This window comes from Dendropsophus ebraccatus, chromosome 4, assembly GCF_027789765.1.
Source record: "Dendropsophus ebraccatus isolate aDenEbr1 chromosome 4, aDenEbr1.pat, whole genome shotgun sequence".
NCBI lineage: Eukaryota > Metazoa > Chordata > Amphibia > Anura > Hylidae > Dendropsophus > Dendropsophus ebraccatus.
Window position 1 is genome coordinate 133,300,769 of NC_091457.1, and position 23,581 is coordinate 133,324,349.

Below are 23,581 nucleotides of genomic sequence, written 5' to 3' on the forward strand. Positions count from 1 at the left end.
AATAAAGTTGTGCCAACTCAATTGTGGGATGACAACAGAAGTCCCTTATAGATGGCCAGTGGGCTGCAGATAATCAGCACCAATCTCAGTGATTGTTTGCTGAGCCTTCCATTCATTAAAGGTCCTCTTAAAGGTCATCAAAGGTCATCAAAGGTCCTCCTACGTGGCATGATTCTTGACCATGTACAGCTGCAAACGAGCGGTGATCAGTGAGATGTGGTGCCTTTATAAGGCACGATCAATTGTGCAGCTGGGCCACACGAACGATTGCTGTATTGTTCAGGCGGCCATTCAAATACATTGTTATCGGCTGCACATCCGTTTACAAAGAGACATGTGTGGGCAATAACAATGAATTTTACGGCTGCGCAAAAGGTCTAATCAGCCAACGAGTGGGCCTTTGCTCGCTCATCCGCTGATCTCTGCCTCTCTTTAAGGCTTGATTGTTAGCTAATAAAGCGTTCCGAGGAATTCTCGTTGTCAATAATAAGAGGGCCTTAATGAAGCAGTTCACAATTTTTTTTTAATTGCCCCCACCCCCCCCTTGCTGCGTGCTGGCGTGTATAGTCAATAGTAGTGATCAATGTCCCATGGTGCGGCTTTGTTCCGGTCCCGCGGCGCCGTTCAAATCCAGTGCGCATTCACGTCACCTGCACCTGTTACCCCTCTTCTGTCTTCTGTGATTTAAGGCCGGAAGTCACGCTTTCCAATGCATTCTCTATAGGAGAGCGTGACTTCCGGCCTTCATTCACACAAGACAGAAGAGGGGTCACAAAAGTGAGTGACGTGAATGTGCGCTGGATTTGAACAGCCCTGCTGGACCAAAATGAAGCTGCGCCGTGGGACACCGGTCACCACACAGCTACTTTAAGGACGATTTTCATTTATTATTTACATCTATTTACATAGAAGAATGTGCGTCCAATAGTGATAATTTAAATAAATGCCCAAAAGATCCAGCAAACAAATGTTTACTCGTTTATCAGCTAATTGCTGGGCTTTTTACAAGGGTCTAGTAACGGGAACAAGAATCCCTAGGAACACACATTTTTGCAATAACCGGACTGTGTGAAAGGGCCTTTAGTCTGTACTTTTGCAGCCTCTAGATATAGATATGAACATTCCCAGTCACTGACAGATAGCAGAGATCTTTTGAGAGTTGAAATAATTTAGAAATCCCAACACAAGTGCCCCAAAACCATGCGTCCATACACCAAAAATAACATCAAAACCTATATTCTGAAAAGTTACTCAAGAATAATTTAGACAATAAAAAGTTTATACTTTATTTCATAGAATCAATAAAATTTACAACATATATATAAAATAGGTAGGAAAAGGAGCAATCAACAAAACAGATTGTGGATGGATGGATACAAAATATATGTTACATCATGAAATCAAGAATTGATGTATTATACACACTTAGTACTGGGCAAAAAGTTATATAACTATATATCAAGGAGCATAGTACATAGAAATAATGGAAATAGATGGCAGCAATGGCAAAAACTAGTCCACCTGAGATCATAAAGTGCAAGTTCCAACCCACCACATCTACTCACCCTATGCACATTTAGGATATGCTTTGTCAAGGTCACAACTGCAAAGGGGTGTGGCTTTGAAGGGAATCTGACACTAGGTTTATGCCACCTTAAATGAGAGCAGCATAAACTAATTACAGAAATGCTAAACAGATCGGTGTATTACTTACATCATTTTGTTCAGCCATTCTCCTAATATGCAGGAGAATAGGCTTCTTGCCACACCCCTCCCCCCACCCTTCAACTGTTGATTGACAGCTGAGTGCCTATATACAGCATAACTGCCAATCAGCAGCTGGTGGGCAGAGTTTTCAGATTTTCATGAATATCCAGGACTACTGGGCTCATGCACATAATGGAGAGGACTACTTATTGTCCATGTTATTCAGAAGGAGATCTCCAAATCAGCTGCACAGAACAATGTTCAGCTTCTCTGTCACTAGTTTATGCTACCCTGAGATAGAACAGCACAAACCTGCTGACAGAGACTCTTTAATGCAACATTTAGCACTATGATCTGCATATAAAATGTAAACTAACCAATAATTGAAAAAAAGGAAAATCTGGTGAAAAACAAGTTTACAGCAAATATGACAAAAGATTAATACATCTGCCTCACTGTCTTTTTCCTCTTTATCCTTTACAAATCCAGAAAGTGTATTGATCTAATGTTGGGGCTTTCTCTGAATGAACAATCACTACACACTTTTTGTTCAAAAGATCTAAAAAAACCCCCTTTTCTTGGAAAACTAAGATAAGGCTCTCCTTAGCCCATGTGGAAAACATCTGGTACAAGTGGAAAGTGGAATTTCCATACATACCTTTTAAAGTTAAGATTATTCGAAAATCATATTAAGGAATGCCGGAAATATTGTGTACTTCTAAAACTATAACACTCAATGCGCTGTTTTATTAAATATAAAAAAATAAGAGAACAATGCCTTAGAAAACATTGCTGATTCCAGAACGACACCACTCTTATCCATGGCCAGTGTCAGCCCCATTTATTTGAAAACAATACCAGACACAGTTATGGTCAAATCAGGGGCGTAGCTAGGGGTTCAGCCGGGAAGGGGGGGGGGGGCAAGTGAGTCTCAGTGGGCCCCCAACCAATTATGTTACCTATAGGGAACCTTAGTAGATGACGATGCTTTCCGAATAATAAAGGGAATATTCTACTACATTATTCATAGTGAACAAGGACTGAGAACAGTGGAAAGGACTTTCTACATTTCACATATGTAACCATGTAAAAATTAAAGGGGTTATCCAGCATTGCAAAAACTTAGCTGCCTTTTTCCAGGGGGGGGGGGGGGGCAAGTAAGTCTCAGTGGGCCCCCAACCGATTATGTTACCCATAGGGAACCTCAGTAGATGACGATGCTTTCCGAATAATAAAGGGAATATTCTACTACATTATTCATAGTGAACAAGGATTGAGAACAGTGGAAAGGACTTTCTACATTTCACATACAGTATGTAACCATGTAAAAATTAAAGGGGTTATCCAGCATTGCAAAAACTTAGCTGCCTTTTTCCAGAAACAGCGCCACTCTCCTCCAAAGCTTGGATGTGGTAGTGCAGCTCAGTTCCACTAAAAGAGAATGGAACCAAGTTGTAATACCACACACAACATAGAGGAAGCTATGGCGCTGTTTTTGTTTTCTAATTAGCCATTCATTCATCTATTCTTCTATCTTTTTATCTCATATCTATCTGTGTAATATCTATAGGGCAGCAAGAGGACTACACCATAGCTTATGGTCAATGACCAAATCAGCAACACCTGAAGGGGATACCTGCAATACCAATAGAGTAAATGGATAGTACAAATGCTGGGTAATAACAATAAATAGTCCCATGCAGTTCAAGGCAACTATACTAAATAACCTATATGCAGAAAATAATAATGGAATAATTACTTTACTAATCCATAAAAACAATACATGACAATAGATTAAATATGTAGGAGAAATCAGCCCCGATAATCATGGTGTACAGGGTATATGAGAGCAGCCAAATTATGCCTCCATGTAGTATTTAGACCCAATTTTAGCCCTCATATAATTCGCAGGGTCCCTCTATGCTCGCATATAGTAAAAAGGTCACCATCTATACCCTAACATAGTAGATTATTGCTCTGGTTGCTGGCTAGGGGCCACCTACAGCCAATAGACATTTGTGAAGTCTGTCTGCAAAAGCAATAGCTTTTGATGACAGCATTCACGGGCGAAATCTTCAGTGGGCCCCCTGCCCGTGTGGGCCTGGGAGCGTCCGTCCCCCCTGCCCCACACCAAATTACGCTACTAGGTCAAATACACAAAGCTTCCCTAAGGATATTCTCTATTCCTTGGGATCCAGAAAATTCAGTGCCTGGAAAGTAATTTTAGGAGTGAAAATATTGTTAGTGGATTATATGCATAGCTGTACAATAAGCATGGCAAAATGTCATGGACCATATACATATGTCTGGCTGTTATAAAACTTACTACTAGGGCCTGCGTGTGTACGGTGGCAAGTGCGCTATTGATCACTACTGAGTGTGGTCGGGAGGGGGTGGGAGAGCGGTGTTGGTGCTAGCTATTACTGCTGACTGTGGTCTGGGGGGGCGGGGCTATGGTGAGCCGGATCCTAGAGCTGTTTGGCGCAGATCCAATGTGAGCGTGCTTGGGGGTGCCGCCTGCCACTCCATCCCCTCCATCTTCAGCTGTCGCTGCTCGTGTAAAGGGGGTGTCCACCTCATAAGGGCATGTCTCCTCTGCCTCTTCTGTCCAAGGTCACTGCACTGATCTGCTCTGATCAATCACTGCTGAATGTGGTGGCTTTCTACGATGGCCCCCAGTTGTTAGCACTCTGGGCGGTTGTCTGTTCTGCCCGGAGCTAAAAATGGCCCTGCTGAGCTGAGTGTGCTGGAGTTGGCAGTCCCCTAGTGAGCATGTTACCTTTGAGTAATGTGTCCGTGGAGGCAATGGTGCGCAGTATCAATTGTCCTACTCTAAAGAAGAGTCAAAGAGGAGTTGTGGTTTAGCACTCTGGTATGCCTCACCACATCTTCCTCCTCCTCCTTCTCTATGAATAATGTGTGTTGCCTGTCCTCCTGCGCTGTCAGAGACCACATACCTTCAAAGGTAACAGGCTCACTTGGGGACTGACATGTATAGTCCAGTGTTGGAAGGCCCCCATACACATTAGATGTGTGTCAGCTGTACCTGCCAATAAATTTTGACAGGATCACTGATAACCAAACTCCCCTGCTGCATTATTCTGCAAGTGCTGTAAAATTCTCCCCTAGAAGTAATGCTTCAATCAGAGGCACTTAGAGTTAGAGCCATGGTGGCGAACCTATGGCACATGTGCCCAAGGGGGCATCTAGAGCCCTGTCTGTGGGCACGTGCACTGTTGATCACTCACTGATGGGGGTGGGGTGGGGAAACAAGACAGTAGAGATGAGCTAGAAGTAAAATGCTCGAATGCTTTTAACTCAATATTTTCAAATGCTTGAATGGTTGATTCTGTTAAATTTTGAAGGACGGAATCATAGACTCATCAAGGCAATGCTCCAAGTACAAGGGCAGACAAAAACTGAAAGGGAAGGGGGAATCCCATACACCCTTCATTACATATAAAGGAAGGCCTCATGCACACTCGGCAAAAATTTTGTGCGAGAGCCTGGTGACAAACCTCCTCATATTTGGGGGACAGAGTCTATTATGACACACCTTATAATTGTGAGTAAGAGCCTGTTGTGACCTTATTATTACTGTGGATAAGGGCTGGCTGTGATCCTCATTATAATTGTTGGCAAGAGCCTGTTGTGACCCTGTTAAAATTGTGGATAAGATCCTGTTGTTACCCTCTCAAAAATTGTGGGCAGGGGCGCGGGTGCAAGGCAGTGTTGTGACCTGAAGGTGCTCATTAAAGAGAACGGCCTTCATCCCAGCTATTTGGGTGCTTTGCTAACGTGGGGGTGCATGCTGGTGGTGGTCAGCCTGATGGTGGTGGCTCCCCTGTTGATCTTCACACGGCACATTTTTTAAAAGGCAAATTTGTCTTTGAGACTTTCATCATAATAATGCCACACTGCAGAAGACCTCTGTCTTTTGTGGAGCCGATGCTCGGTGGAACACTTGTGGAGCCACTTGCTATGACTAGGGATGAGCAAACCGGCCGAGGTTCGGGTTCGTATGAACCTGAACTATCGGCTTCTGATTCCCGCTGTTTACCCACTCCGTGGAGAGGGTGGATACAGCCTGAGGACTTCCTAAAAAACTGGGATACAGCCTATCGCTATGGCTGTATCCCAGTTTTCCAGGCGGTCCTCAAGGTTGTATCCACCCTCTCTAAGGAGTGGGCAGACAGCAGGGATTAGAAGCCAATAGTTCAGGTTCATACGAACCCGAACCTCGGCCGGTTCACTCATCCCTAGCTATGACACACCATGTCCATCTGGCCACACCACTCCCTCCTGCAACCGGTGCTGTAGATCCCTACTCCTCTGAAACGCTGGGTCCAGTCAGCTCACCAGTCAGACCAGTCACTTCCTCGTCCACCCCCTCCTTACTACCCTCTCTGAGACAGTGGAAGCACAATGCTTGGGGGCTGGTTATATACATGACAGGGGGTCATCCTCTATGTTTAGATGATTTCACCATTATCATAGATGGGGATTTATTATTTTCTTTTTACTGTAAAAGCAGTGAGACTTTGAAACACCCTGGCACAGGATGTTGTGATGGTTCAATTAACAAGTTTAAGTATGGCCTGGATATCTTTCTTGAAAAATCTAATATAAATTTTTTAGTACAAGATTTCTGGATATGGGATGTAGATCCAGGGGTTTAGTCTGCCATGTTTGGATTCCTGGGTATTTCCAATAATCTGGTTGAGAGTTCTTGTAGTGATCTGTCCAGCAGCTGAAACAAACAAAACATACGAAGTTAGAGAATTGTGATAGTCAGAATCATTCAGCAATAGTATTGGAGATTCCACCGAACATTCTAAAATGAAAGATATATATTACTCGGTTAGAAAGAAAAACTGTAATATACAGTATTCTGTACTCTAGAAGGGTATATTTAGGCTCATCCTCAAAAATAATTTCTTAGGCACCCCACACAGACAAAAATTCCTCAAAGTTCCATTTGCAGTTTACTATATGTTCATGGCTTAAGGTTAATTTCCATTATATGCTGTGTAATTTATTTTATGTAATCTTTAATATATATATATATATATATATATATATATATATATTTTTTTTTTTTTAACTATTTTTTTGACTACACAACAAATTACGACATTATGACTACATTGTACCCATTATTGCTTACTTGTGTTTAATATGCCCTTTCTTGCTCCACAGGCAGCAGGGAGGCAGCATTCACATATGCCATCATTGCGGCTGGCGTGGCCCATGCCATTACGTCTGCTTGTACTCAAGGAAACATGAGTGACTGTGGGTGTGATAAGGAAAAACAAGGACAATTCCACAAAGATGAAGGCTGGAAATGGGGAGGCTGTTCTGCTGACATCCGTTATGGATTAGTGTTCTCCAAGGAATTTGTGGACTCAAGAGAGATCAAGCAGAATGCACGGACTCTCATGAATTTGCACAACAATGAGGCTGGACGTAAGGTATGGGTCTTAGTGCTCATCATTTAGTATATAGTTGATTTACCTTTCACTCTTCTTATCGTTTAAAGGTGCACATACACCTTATACTAAAGCCATCTGAACTTGCTGTGTATGGGGGGTCTCCTGACTTTCCACCCACAGATTATGTCAGTGGAGAGAAGGGCTGGGTGTAATGGGCTTTTACTGCTAGATTCTTTTGTTTTCGGGGGAATGAGCTGGTGTCAGAGCAGTCTGGCGGCACTTTACCACTCCCTCTCCTATGCTGAAGGTGTAGGGGGAGGATGGGAGATATTGTTCTTGAAGGTGTATAGGCATCTTAGGGCATATGGATTTATGTGTCCCATCACATTAAATTTTTCCAGTTGGATGATGCGGCTAGGTGCTCATTTTCTTTTGGCTTAACAATGTCAAGGTTCCAATGGCCATCTCTTTACCAGCTATGGCAGATAGGGCCAGTTTTGAGTCCAGAATAAAATATAAAAAGATTTATGGGTAAAATAAAAAAGACCATGTTCTTCAAACTCAGTCGTTTTTAAGGTCAAGTTAAAGAACCAACTTTCCTGTGCTCCCCTCTGTAAAGCCTTGAAATGGATGTTATAGTGAATGTACCACCAGGTACAGTACATACATTTTTTTACCTTACATTTTCGTTCATCTCCAGGAACCTGCATAGTTCTCTTTGTCTAATTATTAAGCTTATTAGTTATTAAACTAATCCCCAGCAAATACAGCCATTTTGTACCCAGTATTTAGTCTTGGTGATGTAGTAAGGCCGGGATCCCGGCCGGAGCGTATACAATGTATATACGCTCCGGCCGGGATCCCACAGAATATAAGGCTATGTCCACACCGCACAAAGTACAGTTGTTGTTGTCGATGGCAACAACGGCCATACTTTTACGTAGTGTGAACATAGCCTTAGATATGTTTTATGCTTCAGACCATCCATAATTTTTGTAGTCCATTTTTTGACTCGTTCTATTTTATCAATGTCTTTATGTAGGTGAGGTCTCCAAATCTGGACACAGTATTCCAGATGTGGTCTAACTATAGTGCTATACAGGGGATCACAATAACCCTCTTCTTACTGGTTATATCTCTAGCTATACAGGTCAGCATATGATTAGCTTTTCCCTACCATCTAGTTGCACTGGTGACTCATTTTAAGGCTGTTAGAAATCACTTCAACCCCTAAATCCTTCTCTTCTGAAGTCTTTGCTAACAGAGAACTACCAAAATGATACTTGGATAGAGGATTCCTCCTCCTAATGGAAGAACAAGGGCACTCAAGGTTATTTATAGATAATAACATTTAGTTTTGGCTACAGGTCCTCTTTAATTGTCATGCCTTTATTTTATATATTTTTTCTGTAGTACCTTGATCCTTCCCTATGATGTAAATATTAAAAATATATTTTGTATATGAAGCCCCAATGTTTGTTGTATTACTCTCTACAGCCGACAACAGCTGGGACGCAACATGCTAAGGGCCTTAGTTCAATTGTTTGTTAGACTACTTTATGTGTGTTTTTAGAAGCCTAAAAACCCCCCACAGATTTTAAAATGTAGTTTTACAATTTTTTTAAAGTTTTTTTTTTTTTAATTCTGGGCAACTTCACAAAATTCAGAATAAATCTAAATGCTGCACATTTTGATATGTTAAATAAAATTTACAACATCTGGTAATAGTTAGGGGTTGTCTGTACAAACCATTGTCAGGAGGCAGATTGTGTTTGAGCCACCCCAAAATGTGGGGATCAGTCTACACAGGTCATGCCAAATTGTGGATGCATATTAGTTGCAGTCACAATATTGTATGACAAAGCCCTTGCTGCCAGGAATACAAATATATGTCCTGGATTACTTAGAAAATTTTTTTTGTCTTGTATCCAGCATATTCTTGATGGTTTCATATAATCCATCCATTTAACTCTATTAGCCATCTATCAAACTTATTTCCAGTGCTTGAAGGGCCCTATGACCATGTTTCACAATAACCTTACCCAGCCCAACACATTTATTTTTAGCTGCTGATAAGGTTTGAATGACCTTAAAGTACTTTGAGAATGGTATATTTAATTAACATTGGTGTTGCCGAATTGGCTCTAGTTTTTAAAATGCTGAATAACACTAAAATTAAAATGTTACCCCGAAATAATCTGTAGATGCTGACATACTGTATGAAATTTGAAATCTTTGTTGGTCTTCCAACCGTAAACTCTACAACTATTGATTTTTATAAATATTCTGAATAATGTCCTAATTGGACACTACAGCTGTCACTCGTATATGAGAGGCAGGGCCAGGATAGATCTCCATTCACAGAAGAGGGAGAACCTTTTTGACTCTTGTAATGGGGCAACCAGAGCATAAAACAGCATTTTCTCGGGTTGCATTACCAAGACCTAAGGTATTAATATGCTATAACTCTATTGTGTGATCCAGAAGAAGGCAAAAACCTCTTAGATGGGAGATGCCAATTGCCTTATACTAGGGGAAAATTCCTTCCAGACTCTAAGAATGGCAATCAAAATAATTCCTTGGTCTCTGTAAATCTATTACCTATGTCTTGTAATATTATATTTTTAAGAAAAGCTTCCAGGCTCCTCTTATAGTAACCTCAATTACCAAGTCTTACCTTACGTACATTGACTTAAGGCCCTATTACACGAAGCGATTATCGGCCATTATGGACGATAATTGCTTTGTTTCATAAAAGGCAACAATCAGCCGACAAGAACAATGTTGGCTGATCGTTGTCTTTCATTGTCTTTCAACATGTTGAAAGACAAACGATGTGGAGAGAAAAGATCTGCTTCCATCGTCCTGTGCAATAGGAGCGGCAGCAGCAGACCGCCGCTATCTCCTTTGGGCTCCCCTGGCGATCAAAAGATTGTCCGTGGAGCCCCTCCTGCAGCTCCATGCGTGCCCCACACTTACCTGCTCACTGTCCGCACGTATTATAGTGCCGGCAGCGAGCGGGGTACATGGAGCCAGCGAGGGCTGACCTGACAGGTTGGCGCTCACTTGCTCCTGGAGATCGCCCCATGTAATACGGCCTTAGGTTTTTTTTTTATCTTGTTATCAACTGGAATATTTATAGCACTCATAGTGCAGTCATACAGGAGAGCGTGTGGTCTAGAGGACCAGTGGGTTGGCTACATGATACAGGTAGACGTCCTGTAAATGTAAGGTCCTGGTCATGATAACTGGGGTCTTTTTTCCAGACCTTCCACACTCCCTGGACTGGCCTAGTGATGGGGGGTTGCACTTGGATAGGTGGTAGTGGTCTCCTGGCTCGTGTAAGTGGAGTTGTCCTTCATGGTGAGGTGCAAATGTAAGACTGGAGATCTTGAATAAGACCTTGAGTAACTTGAAACCATAAAACTTATTTTGACTTATTGGCAAGTAGAAGATCACTTCTAGTTGAACATGGAGGAACAAAGTTTTTAACAAGTTCCTGTGAAGCTATGCTGAGGCTGGAGCAGAGTTCCGTCATTTCTTGCTTTTCTCTATAGCTTTGTAGTCAGGTCCCTAGACGTAAACAGAAAATTGCTTGTTCTTATCCAGTACGATTCTAAACTGCAGGTTGCACAATTCCTTTACTGCAATTCCCAGCAGAGCCTCGAAATGCACAAAAATGCTGAGTTGTTAAACCAGGTCTGAGCTCAACAATAAACTCACTCTTCTCCTCCTCACTCTACACTACTACTGACTAACCCCTGAAAAAAGGCCTGGGCTAGGCTATGCTCCTCATCCCTTCCAGAAAGTTCTCTAGTTTTTTGTGTATGGGAAACTTCTCTCCACCTTTGCAATTCCTAAACAAAAATATATGAGGCACAGTATAAATAAAACACGTAAACACTTATCCTAAAGGGCAATACAATGGGTACTGCAATATTAGATATGGCCTAAAGACAAGAGTTTTTGAGAAAAAAAGTTTTGTCTTCTTTGTGAGTGTCAAAGTCCTTTTGTGAGTTAAAGGGCTTGTCTGGACACAATAAAAGCATAGGGGGTGCTGCTAGCATAATAAACAAGTGCCACAGACCTGACCTAGTGTGGGACTGCAATGGGTCAGGTGGACTTGTTTATTCTATTTGCAGCACCCCCTGCCGCCCAGCATATTTTATTCTGCCTGGACAACCCCTTTAAGGATAATAATATAGAATATTACAGTAGGCATAGATATACTGTCTCTGTATAAACTGATGCTAGTGGTGCTCTACACAATGTATACTATTATTAATTTTCACCTATTAAGTGTTAGTTTTGCATCAGCACATTATATAACAATGTCCATTTGTATTCGGCCATGTCTGATGATGATAGAGTATTTCTTTCCTGCTGGGTTTGTAAAATGAAATGATTTAGAATTAGGGAGTTGCCTTTATCTATGGGTCAGACGCAGCATTTCCTGAAGAATGAAGTCAAGGTTTCAACAATGGCAGCTGAGAGAGGCTAATTTTTCATTCCTTGTGGCAGAGTCATTTGGCCGAGAAAAGTTCTAGAGAGGCAGGAAGAGAATCCCAGCCCACGTGTTGCTCTTGTATTCTTTGCACTTAGCACAGTCGTCCAGCATGAGCTCACACACTAGGAAGAATGTGTCACATCAAGGCCAACTCTTATGTACAACATGGATTTCTCATTGCTAACAGCACTTGCTGTTATATGTACTGTATGTATATATATATTTGATTTTTAGATGTTTATGGTTATTTTTAAATACCTAGAAATTTATCATTGGGCTTGTGCCAGTGTTTTGGCCTAATGTGGGTAGTTTTATATTTATATCTTAAGTTATTCCTTTTTATGATTTATTTGATCCACTTTTGGTCACATTTGCATCTTAACAGCATTGATTTAAAGTGTACCTGTTGTTATAAAAAAAACTTTTGATATGTCATAGAGACATGTCAAAAGTTTTGATTGATCTGGGTTTGTGTGTTCAGACCCTGACTGATTGGGAGAACGAGCGAGGAGAAGACGCGCTGTAGCACGTCCTCTCTTCGCTCTAAAGTGTAAAAAAAAAAAGAGACTGATAATGGGCTCTGGAGCCCGACTCTTTTTAACTTAAATATATGTCCCCCATAGTTTTTAAAACCACCAGGAACAGGGTTACTAGTAATCAGGGCAGTCCCTGGTGGCTGCCCCCCCCATCAACTTTTCTTTACCTGTGCACAGAAAGAGACCCAAGGCCAGTAGAGCAGCTCTGGGAACAACCCGATCACAACCTGTTTTATGCGGCCGGTGGTTTGAGCACTATGAGACCTCTGATAGGTTCTCTTTTAACAAGAATGTGTTTAACCCCTTAACGACAAAGCCCAAAATGACCTTAAGGACCACACAAATTTTCAGTTTTGTGTTTTTGTTTTTTCCTCCTAGAGCTTCCTCCATCAACAGGGCCATCTGAGAGCTTGTTTTTTCCAGAAACAGGTGTACTTTGTAATAGCGCCTTTCAATCTACCATAAAATTAATGACAAACCCCCCAAAATATTATTTATTATGATGAAATTGGGGAAAAAAATACAATTCCGCAAATCCGACCCCCCCCCCCCCCCAATAATGGATTTGTTAAATAGTTAGCAAAAAGGCAGCCTTACCCCCTAAAAGTCCAGACACACACCTGTATTATAGGATGCAGACCCATACACTGCTATGGGCATGTACGGCACCTCCTTATGCCTAATTAAAATGGTTTGAAAATTGTATTTCAATATGCACCCTGCATTGGGGAAGGATTTCGCATATTGTTTTACATATATATTATTCTTCTTGAATGTTACTGAAGGTAGCAAACCAGATTGATAGAAAAACATTTCCAGGTCACTGAATTTCCCTTGAAGTACGGATAAGTCAATCATTAAAAGAAATGTAATAATATTGCACATCAGGTCATTCTTTAAGTAATAAAGCTACCAGAGAGATGGAGAGGGTTTACCTAGAGTATTTGAAGACTCTTGAAGGCAGATTTCTACCAAGCATTTCATTTTTATTAATTTTAATTTTTTTTTCTGCAAATAATATTTAGATGTATCTTTGTTTTCCTTAAATTAATTTTCGTCAGCAAGTCTGCGTCTATGGATATGTCTGTGGTCTGTAGCAATGTCTACTAAACAACGCTTTCCTTGTATAGAGCAAATTGGACTCTATTATTAACCCCTTCATGTCCACAATGCACATATATATATATATATATATATATATATATATATATATATATTCCTACTGCACATGCCCTGTGCAGTAGGAACGAATATATACGTTCCTGTAGTGAAGGGGCTTTAAGTGTGTGCAGGACCACTCCAATTCAAGCAGTCCCGCACATATCAGTGTGGCCAGTACTGGAGCTAAGGACAGACAGCTGTAGTCCCACAGCTACCTGCCATTAACCCCCTTAAACGCAGCAATGCACAGCGATTGGGGCGTTTAAAGTAGTCAGTGACAGGACAAGCACCTGTCACTGACGGATCGGGACTCCGGCAGCATGGCTGCAGGGGGGGGGGGGCAATCTTTGCAAGAGTCGGCTCTTTGCAAGACTCTCAGACTCTTTGCAAGGATCGACGATAATACTGATCAGTGCTATGCTAAGGCATAGCGTTCATCAGTATATGCAATCAGAGCATTACTTATATAAGTCCCCTAAGGGACAATGTAAAATATATATATTTTTTTATTTAAACAAAAAACCCTAGTAAAAAAGCCCCAGTAAACATTTATATTACCCCCTTTCCCATTATACACATAAAAATATAAAAAATAAATGTATTACATATTGTTACATGCAGAATTGTCTGATCTATTAAAATATAACAATTATGTTCCCGCATGGTGAAAAGCGTAAATTAAGTAAATTAATAGGATGCCAATAAAAACTAGAGATCATGGTACAAAAATTGACACCCCAACCAGCCCTGTAGGTGGAAAAATAAAAGTGCTATGGCTCTTAGAAGACGAGGAGGAACATTGCTTCAATTTGACCTGGCCATCCGGGCATCAATAAGCTTTGGTCATGAAGGGGTTGAAGAGACTCTGTCAGTAAGTTTATGCTGTCTTATCTAAGGGTAACATAACTAGTGACAGAGAAGCTGAACATAATAATATATCTTTTACATTAGTCTGTGCAGCTGGATCAGAGATGTTTTTCGAAATATTGAGGACTCTGAGCATTGCACACTAGTCCTCTCCATTATGTACATGTGCTTGGTAGTTCTTGATATTCATGAGCACCAGCTCCCTCTATCCACCTGCCGCTGATTGGTAGCAGTTTATCTGTACTGTATATGTTCTGTGCATAGGCAGATAGCTGTCAACCAGCAACTGGAGGGTTAAAGGAGTGAAGGGGCATGAAGCCCATTTTCATGTGTATCCGAAGAACGGCTTAACAGAATGTTGTAAGTTATACACCATTCTGTTCGTCATTTCTGTCACTAGTTTATTCTGCCCTCATTTTAGGCAGCATAAACCAAGTGACAGACTCACTTTAAATAACAATAATAATAATAATAATGTATAACCTCTGGTGTGTGCCTTTTACATGCCATTACTAATTGATGTGGAATTTATTGGATATCTGCCCAGTAGCGTATTATAATAGGTCAGTTTCCGGCGGTGCCCGGGGCCCTGAGCTCCTGGGGCATCCATGGCCACCCAAACAGACTTATACTTTCAGTGGTGTATTGTCTCCTGGCTACATTTCTGCCATGATTTGCAAACATTTTCTGCTTTTTTACTTCAATTTTGCACAAATCAGGGCATCATAACATTATCTGTCCTGTACTATGAACTATGCTGGTGCTACCATAGTTACAGTGGGCTGGGGGGCCCAGGCTTGGTGAACAGCCCGGCGCCTATGGTAAAGTTAATCCGCCCCTGTGTCTGCCATCTTAACTCCCTTTTTCTCTCTTAATTCTTTGCTGCTATACTAATGCAGCCTACATTTCCCAAGATCACTTTTTATAGACAGAGGGGGAGGAATCTCATGACTCCTCTTAGCTAGTGCAACTATAATACATAACAACAGAAAGTACAGTATGATGGGCATAGCAATAGTTAAATTGCTAACCACACAATAGCTGTTAAGCCAATAATTTGTTAACGCATGTTCTTGTAAAAGTGTCAAAAATCGGAAAATCACAATTTAAATAAAATGTCAGTCAGCCAATCATCCAATTTCCGCCATTCCTCTCCTCTCTGTTCCTATATCGCTCTGTTAGTCTCTCCCTGCTCTACTCTAACTGCCTGCTGCCATCCTGCTCTCTTCTCCACACATAACCGACTGGCCGTCTCGATTAACAAACCTCCCTATATAGAGGGGGAGGTGCTGACATCACAAAGGGGCCTGGAGCTGATTGGACAGGCTCTAGGGATTATGGTTAATTCCTTTCTCCCGCGCAGCGCAATTAGCAGTGAATCTTGATTTGTGAATTGTAGACCATGATTTAACCCTTTTTGGTGTTGTCTTTTGTTCTTCTTCATCTTTACAATATATATATTGAGTGTGCATCTTCATGCATAGTATTGTCGCTTGTTTTGTGTTGGCAAGTATTAATGAATCTCTGCCCCCTAACAATGTATTCCATTCTGATGTCGCTTCTGTTTTATTGTGATAGATTTCTCCCTGTCTGCACTTACTGTACATAGGGAAGGCAGTATAGGGAGAGCAGTATCAGGCTGGCTCCTATAGGACACAATAGAGAATCTGCACACACAGATAATATGGGCAGACAGTGTCTGGGGAGAGTCAGAGGAGTTTTATAATTGGGGCTAATCATTCTAATAACTCATCTACTATATCCCTGCTCTTCTGGCCCATTAGAACGGAGAGAAATTAAGAAATTATATAGCAAGCAGGTTCCTAAGCATGGATATGTATATAAAGAAACAAAGAGGGAGACATTTGGTGTGGAGGGGAGGGTTCTAAATGCCACCTGGAGGAATTAATTAAGTTGCTCTACTCTTCACTTCCTGGATAAAATGATGATGTCACGACCCCACTCTCAGAGCTGTGCAGGCTGTGGCTGCTGGAGAGGATTATGGCAGGGGGGATGCTCAGTGTTCCTCCAGTGCCTTGTGTCCTTCAGTGTCCCCCTGCCATCATCCTCTCCAGCAGCCACAGCCCGCACAGCTCTGGGAGTCGTGTCGTGACTAGGGATGAGCGAACCGGCCGAGGTTCGGGTTTGTATGAACCTGAACTCTCAGCTTCTGATTCCCGCTTTTTTGCCCGCTCTGTGGAGAGGGTGGATACAGCCTGAGGACCGCCTGGAAAACTGGGATACAGCCTATGGCTATGGCTGTATCCCAGTTTTCCAGGCGGTCTTCAAGGTTGTATTCATGCTCTGCACGGAGCGGGCAGACAGCGGGATTCAGAAGCCGAGAGTTCAGGTTCATACGAACCCGAACCTCGGCTGGTTCGCTCATCTCTAGTCGTGACATCACCATGTTATCCAGGAAGTGAAGCCTTGATGCAGTAGTAAGTGCAGGGAAAAAAGCACTTTATAAGCATTTCCTGTAATAAGTGTATACTGGTGATTTGTATAACTTTTGGGGGACTATACAATACTTTAATAAAATTTTTCGCCGGACTTCTCCTTTAAGGGTTTTACATGTGTAGATGCAAGTAAGCTGAAATGAAACAGATTACACTGTTAGGTAGCTATGATTATGTGGGCAAAATAAATTAATAAAATCTGGAGTGCTCCTTTAATTGAAACACGAGCTGCTTGAAACAAGGTGTATGGTACAGAATTGTGAAAAAAACAACAACACATCATACTGGACAAAGCCTGTTATACTGCTATACAGTAATAATAGTATATTAAATCATAACATACCAGTCATAATGTTCATGACAATAAGTAGATCTCTTAAGATTGACTATAAGAGACGTATAAATAGGGTGAGTATAGGATGAATGCTTTTTCTAGTAGTTTCTCCAGTTAGTCCAGATCATCGGATGTCTTTGGAATACATACAGTTCTTATTTCTTATTTTAGAATATTTATTTTATGTTCCTTACGCTCCTACAGGGATAGAGATCACATAGTAAACAGCGATTGTCTCCTAGCAATGCCCTTTTACTACAGGTATCTTGTTCACACTTCGGCCTCCACTCCTCCACAGATGTAATGGGATGAATATGTGCCGTTCTTGACAAATTGCTGACGCTCCTGAGTTTACTCAATATTTCGTTTCTGTGTGAAGAGATCTCTAGGAGAGATTACGGGGATAGTAGAACATCTCAGTTGTATTACATAGGAAGGTTAGACTTGACATACAGGTTCTGCGTCTTCTCAACTGCAGCAGATAACAAGACATTAATGTTTTAAAATATGAATAGGACTTAAAGAGAACACAAATCGGGAGATAAACTCTGCTTCGTGGCTTCTTTTATCTGTTTCAGGTTATCACATACCATGTTACAGATAGACATTATTTCACTCCTCTTTTGCAGATTTGGATTATATAAAGACATCATTTGTTGAGGATAAAGAGAGATCTTGTTATTTTAAGGTGTTTTTGAAATTGCTCTTTAATCTCTTATATATGTAATAGATGTAGCAAGTTTTGGCCTATAGGTTGTCTGGTTAAAGGAGTACTCTAGATAAATGTTATTTATTTATTTGTTTTCAGATTAACTGGTTCCAAAAAAGTTATACAGATTTTTGAATTACTCTACTGTAAAAAATCCAGTACAAGTATGCCAGTCTTAAATATTCCCCCCCCCCCCCCCCACACACACACACGTTTTCCTGATAGATTTACTAAAAGGCGAACTGCTCTTAGTAAGTCTGGCCTTTCCTGCATTGCACAACTGATCTACAACTGCTTAGAGGCAGGTATAGGTTTGTGCTATTATATACACTTGTAAGCAGGAGTAAATCGTTGATAAATCAGATGCAGGAGGCCTCTTCCTTGCCTTGCCGCACCCATCAGGGGATCTGGGGATCTGGCTGGCCTACTCCACTGGAAAAGGGATTAATATTCCCCGTTTCTGTGCCTGCCGTATGCCTGGGCCCATTTTGGTCAATGTCCCCATTAAATCCACTTTATGTACTGGAGAAAGTAGTATAGTCCTTATAGTTCTTTACTAGAGATGAGCGAATTTACAGTAATAATGTATTGAAGCACTTTGTTATCTCTGCACTTTGTTTCCCAGGACTGGATCCAACTTTGCCCAGCAGCCATTAGTGAGTTAAAAGGCAGCTGGCTGATGCACAGATTTCCGAGATAACGTAGCTATTCCCTTTGTTATTACTGTAAATTCGCTCATCTCTATTATTTCTAATCTGACACAGTGCTCTCTGCTGCCACCTCTGTCCATGTCAGGAAAGGTCCGGAGCAGGAGAAATTTGCGGTATGAGTTTTCTCCTGCTCTGAACAGTTCCTGAAATAGACAGAGGTGGCAGTAAGGAACACTGTGTCCAATTGGAAAGAACTATGTGACTTCCTCTGGGACCTACATCAACTGATAAGTACTGGAAGGTAATAAAGGTAATTTACAATTTTTTTAAAACTTTCTGGCACCAGTTTACTTGCCCCCCCACCCAGAGTACCCTTTTAATAGAAGGAGTTATCTATATCATTATTAGAGATGAGCGAACCTTGAGCATGCTCGAGTCGATCCGAACCCAAACTTTCGGCATTTGATTAGCGGTGGCTGCTGAAGTTGGATAAAGCCCTAAGGCTATGTGGAAAACATGGATATAGTCATTGGCTGTATCCATGTTTTCCAGACAACCTTAGAGCTTTATCCAAGTTCAGCAGCCACCGCTAATCAAATGCCGATCGTTCGGATCGACTCAAACCCGAACCCGGTTCGCTCATCTCTAATCATTATCTATAAATTAGCCAAGGCAGTAAGCAGGTATAAAGTGTGCCTCTTGAAGGCCACAACATGCCTATACATTTCATGGACAGCTTGTTAATGTCAGTGTTTCATGCTTCATTCCTCCTGTGGTAATGCATCCAGCATCCAGTGACATCTATCATGGGTTCCTCCTATGATCAGTCAATTGTTACATACCGCTCTAACAAAATGGATTGTGAATAATGCATAAGCTTTGTGATGACTGTTGGGATATACATACCTGTCACGTGCCGACCACGGTCTCCGATCCTCAGCAGTGACGTCTTCTTCGGGCGGGCGGCGGATCTTCCCGAGTGCCGGCCGCCCTCTGCAGCGTCATCCGAAGCTCAGCCGCGATTGGCTGAGTATAACTGTGCTCAGCCAATCGCAGCTGAGCAGCTGATGACGTGACCGCGGAGACCGTGGTCGGCACGTGACAGGTATGTATAGCGCACCACACTTCCGGGTACACGGGTGGGGGTGGTGGGACATGGGGAAGGGGGCCATTCACAGACATAACATACATTACAAAGTTGTATAACTTTGTAATGTGTGTTATTCTGTGAATAATTTTTTAGCGCCGGACAACCCCTTTTAGAACAATTTTGTCCCTATTCTTGAGACTGGTCCGACTTCCACCAATCAGCTTGTCATCCACTATTCTGTTCATATGGGATAACTTATTGGTGGTAATAACTATAGATTAGCACAGCTACAGCATGCTTTGAGTCTGATTGTTTGGCATTTGAATGTTGTTGGCTGAATGCAGCCCTAGGGAGTCCTGGGAAATGGATACCGCCATGGGCTATGTCCCTACTAAGTACTGATAATCTCAGAAAAGGGCAGTTGTTGTCAAATAACAACCTGAACTAATGATCATAATCATTAATTCTGGCCGTTGTTTGACAACGGTCGTTTTCTGAGCTTAGCAGTACTTAGTAGGAACATAGCCTTTATTGGGGTTATCCAGCATTAGAACAACATGGCCAGTTTTATTCAGAGTGAATGAAGCTTAATTGAAGAGAATGGAGCCTAATTGCATACCGCACCTGAATTAAAGACAAAAGTCATGCTGTGTCAGAAGCCGTCCGTCACACTTGGCTCCCAGCACCACGGGAGCATATGGTGGGCCTCCTGCAAGTGTTGACGACAAAGGTATGTCGAAGCATACAGCCGGTTGCGAGGAACGCGCCTACGACGTCCCTGGCGTCTGGCCTGGCTGGTTGCTAGGGATGTGGCATCGCATTTGTTCTTGCCGCGCCCAAGGCTTCACTGCCCCCAGTCAATCGGCTCAGGTGTAATGTGTTTTTATTAACTGACTGGTGGCCGGCACCGCCTGTCAGCTTTGCATGGAGGTCTGGGGCTGGGACTCTAACCTCACCTAGCGTTTATCCTGATTGAATTCCTGGTGTCCTGATTCTGGTTTTTGGCTTCCCCTTTTGACTTACAACTTTGTAGTGCGCTGACCGTCTGTTACCGACCTTGCTTCCTTGCTTTATTGTGTTTGTTTGTCTTGTCCACGTTCTGTGTTTACACCTTTCAGGCAAGGAACTGTCGCCCAGTTATCCGCTGCCACTTAGGGCAGTTGCAGTAAGCAGGTGAGTCAGTGGGCGGATGTCACTGCTAGGGCCTCACCTGTCTTTTGTCCTCCAGTCTCGTACTTGACATGCTGTTTCTGAAAGAAAGTGAACATATTTTTCTAACGTTGGATAACCCCTTTAAGTAGTATCCAAGCATAACAGTTATAGTCTCTAGAAAAGGTAAACAGACCTACTGTAGTCTCTCTATAAGGGCGCCGTCGCACACACTATTTGTTTGGTGTCTTTCATGCCAAGAAAAAAAAAACCTGACAAAGCACCAGTGCAGCGTATGCCAATTTTTGCATGCATTTACATTTTTTTGTGTTTTTTTTCTGGCCTTTTTTCAGCATTTTAAGGCAGTGTGAAGCCAGGATAGGCCAGGTTGTGCCATAGGATGGCTGATGGTTGCCCGTAACTTTATATATACACTCCTTGTCTCTGGTGCCATTTGAACCATTACTTAAAGCCGTATTACACAAGACTGAGTTAACCTCTGAATAAAACCCTTTGAGGGCATCTTTCTCCCCAGATACTGCCTCACATGTCAGCATACATACACCATCCTCGCACAGTAATGTAACTGGATATTTTACATCAACCCTAAATCAGCAGTCAACGTTCCTTAAAAAAATACTGATGATCCAAATTTTTCCATTCCATCATTCCACTAAAAACTATTGCTATTCATTTGCTTTCTATAGATAGTCTATTAACATACCAAGGGAAGGTAGAGAAATTGATAAACAGAAGCACTTGTCAGTCGGAAAGATTTATGACTCCTTGTTCCTTTCATAAGACGTACAGTAAATGACAAGTTCAAAATAGTATGATCTGAATGTATACATGTAAGTTCATGCTTGCTGCTTCAGGCTGAGTTGCTGTATGGTTGCATAGTTGGAAATGTTGTACAGGACAGTTTATTGGAAGCCACTGAACTCCCTCTGCTCAGGTCAAGAAGCTGAAGGTAATTATCAAGGAATTAGCCGAGCCGAAGAAAACTTTTCTGCCCCTTTTATTGAGGGTTTAATTCAAAAACACAATAAAACAGTTTTAGTGTCAATTTGTATATATTCCCATTTGTATATATGCTTACTGCATAACATGTCTAGTCACTTGTCAATACCAGACATTCCACTTGAAACTATTCATTAGGGTCCCCCAGACTCCCTAGGACAAAGGGGGCAAATGCCACTATTGAGGGGCCTCCGATTATAAGATAACATAAATTTGATGCATGGCTTGAGGACTAGTGATGAGCGAATATCCCGATGTTCAGTTCGGATCCCGAACACGAATATAAAAAAAAAAATGATTGTGATCAGTTCGTTTTCGCTGAACATTCACGTACAAATAACGAACGTACAGTAGAAGCGTTTGTTTCGCGTGCGTACAGATTATCAGGTGCAAAGTGTAAATTACGGCGTTGCGTACATCTTGGTCTAGAGTTACGCATACGCGTACAGATTATCAGGTGCAAAGTGTAAATTACAGCGTTGTGTACGTCTCGGTCTAGAGTTACGCATACGCGTACAGATTATCAGGTGCAAAGTGTAAATTACGGCGTTGTGTACGTCTTGGTCTAGAGTTACGCAAACGCATACAGATTATCAGGTGCAAAGCATAAATTGCGCAGTTACGTACATTGCAATATAAACGTTTGCATGTTCGATTATGTTTGAAAATGATAGTTATAACCATTCCGATCATCTAACAAATTGCTTGTGATCGGCAAACATAAACAATTAGCGTCATGTTCGTACTAACATGTTCGCTCATCACTATTAAGGACTAGGTCTGGAGAACTTTTTTGGCAGTATGGGGTGGTGTTATTGGGGCACTGTATGGTATTATTATTGTGGCAACATTGCTTGTACACTGCATAGTACTGATACATTAAAAAGGTAATTGTCATGTTTAGGAAAAAGATGGCTGAGGGCCCCAAAATGAATTCTCTGAGGGGTGCACTTTCCAAAATGGGGTGACTTATGGCGAGATTTTACTCCGCTGGCACCACAGGGGCACTGCAAACGCACCTGGCGCTCAAAAACTTCTTCAGCAAAATCTGCATTAAAAAAGCTAATTGGCGCTCCTTTCCTTCTGAGCCCCGTTGTGTGCCCATACAGTGGTTTACGCCCACATATGAGGTACCTTTTTACTCAGGAGAACCTGCGTAACAAATTTTGGGGTACTTTTTTTCTCTTGTTCCTCGTGAAATTGAGAAATTTCAAACTAAACAAACATATTATTGGAAAAATTCGAGTTTTTCATTTTTACTGTCTAATTTTGAATACTTTCCTCTTATACCTGTGGGGTCAAAATGCTCATCCTACCCCAAGATGAATTCTTTGAGGGGTGTACTTTCCAAAATGGCGTGACTTATGGGGGTTTTTCTCTCTGCGGACACTACAGGGGCACTGCAAACGCACCTGGCGCTCAAAAACTTCAGCAAAATCTGCATTGGAAAAGCTAATTGGCGCTCCCTTCCTTCTGAGCACCACTGTGTGCCCATACAGTGGTTTACGCCTACATATGCGGTACCGTTGTACTCAAGAGAACCTGCGTTACAAATTTTGGGTGCTTTTTCTCTCATGTTTATTTTGAAAATGAGAAACTTTAATCTAAACGTATATATTATTGGAAAATGTAAATTTTCAATTTTTTTACGGCCTAAGGCTTGGTTCACACTACGTAAGTTTCCGGTTGTAGCGCGTTCCGTGAATAAGCAGCCGGAAACTTACGTAGTTTGCGTACAATGTAAAGTATACGATCTACGGCCGCACAGTTCACACTACGTACGAACTTACGCCCAGATCGTATGCGGCGCCGTAAAAAATGAACCAGACCATTATTTCGGGACGGAAATGCCGTAACTTACGCCCGTAGCGTAACATGCGGTCCCGTACGTAGTGGTGATTTCTTCATTTTGAAAGCTTTTTGTGCCGATCCAAAAGGTTCTGTGGGGTGTCCGGGGCTAGGT

General features: G+C 41.8%; 1 protein-coding gene across 2 annotated transcripts in view; it reads left to right on the plus strand.

The window, feature by feature from the left end:
• LOC138788791 (protein Wnt-7a) overlaps nt 1–23,581 on the plus strand; it is a 51,009-nt gene that overhangs the window by 19,201 nt on the left and 8,227 nt on the right. For both annotated transcript variants that reach the window (XM_069967072.1, XM_069967073.1), the window contains exon 3: nt 6,907–7,178. In XM_069967072.1, the coding sequence (XP_069823173.1) occupies nt 6,907–7,178 (272 nt within the window). The remainder of the gene's footprint in view (nt 1–6,906; nt 7,179–23,581) is intronic.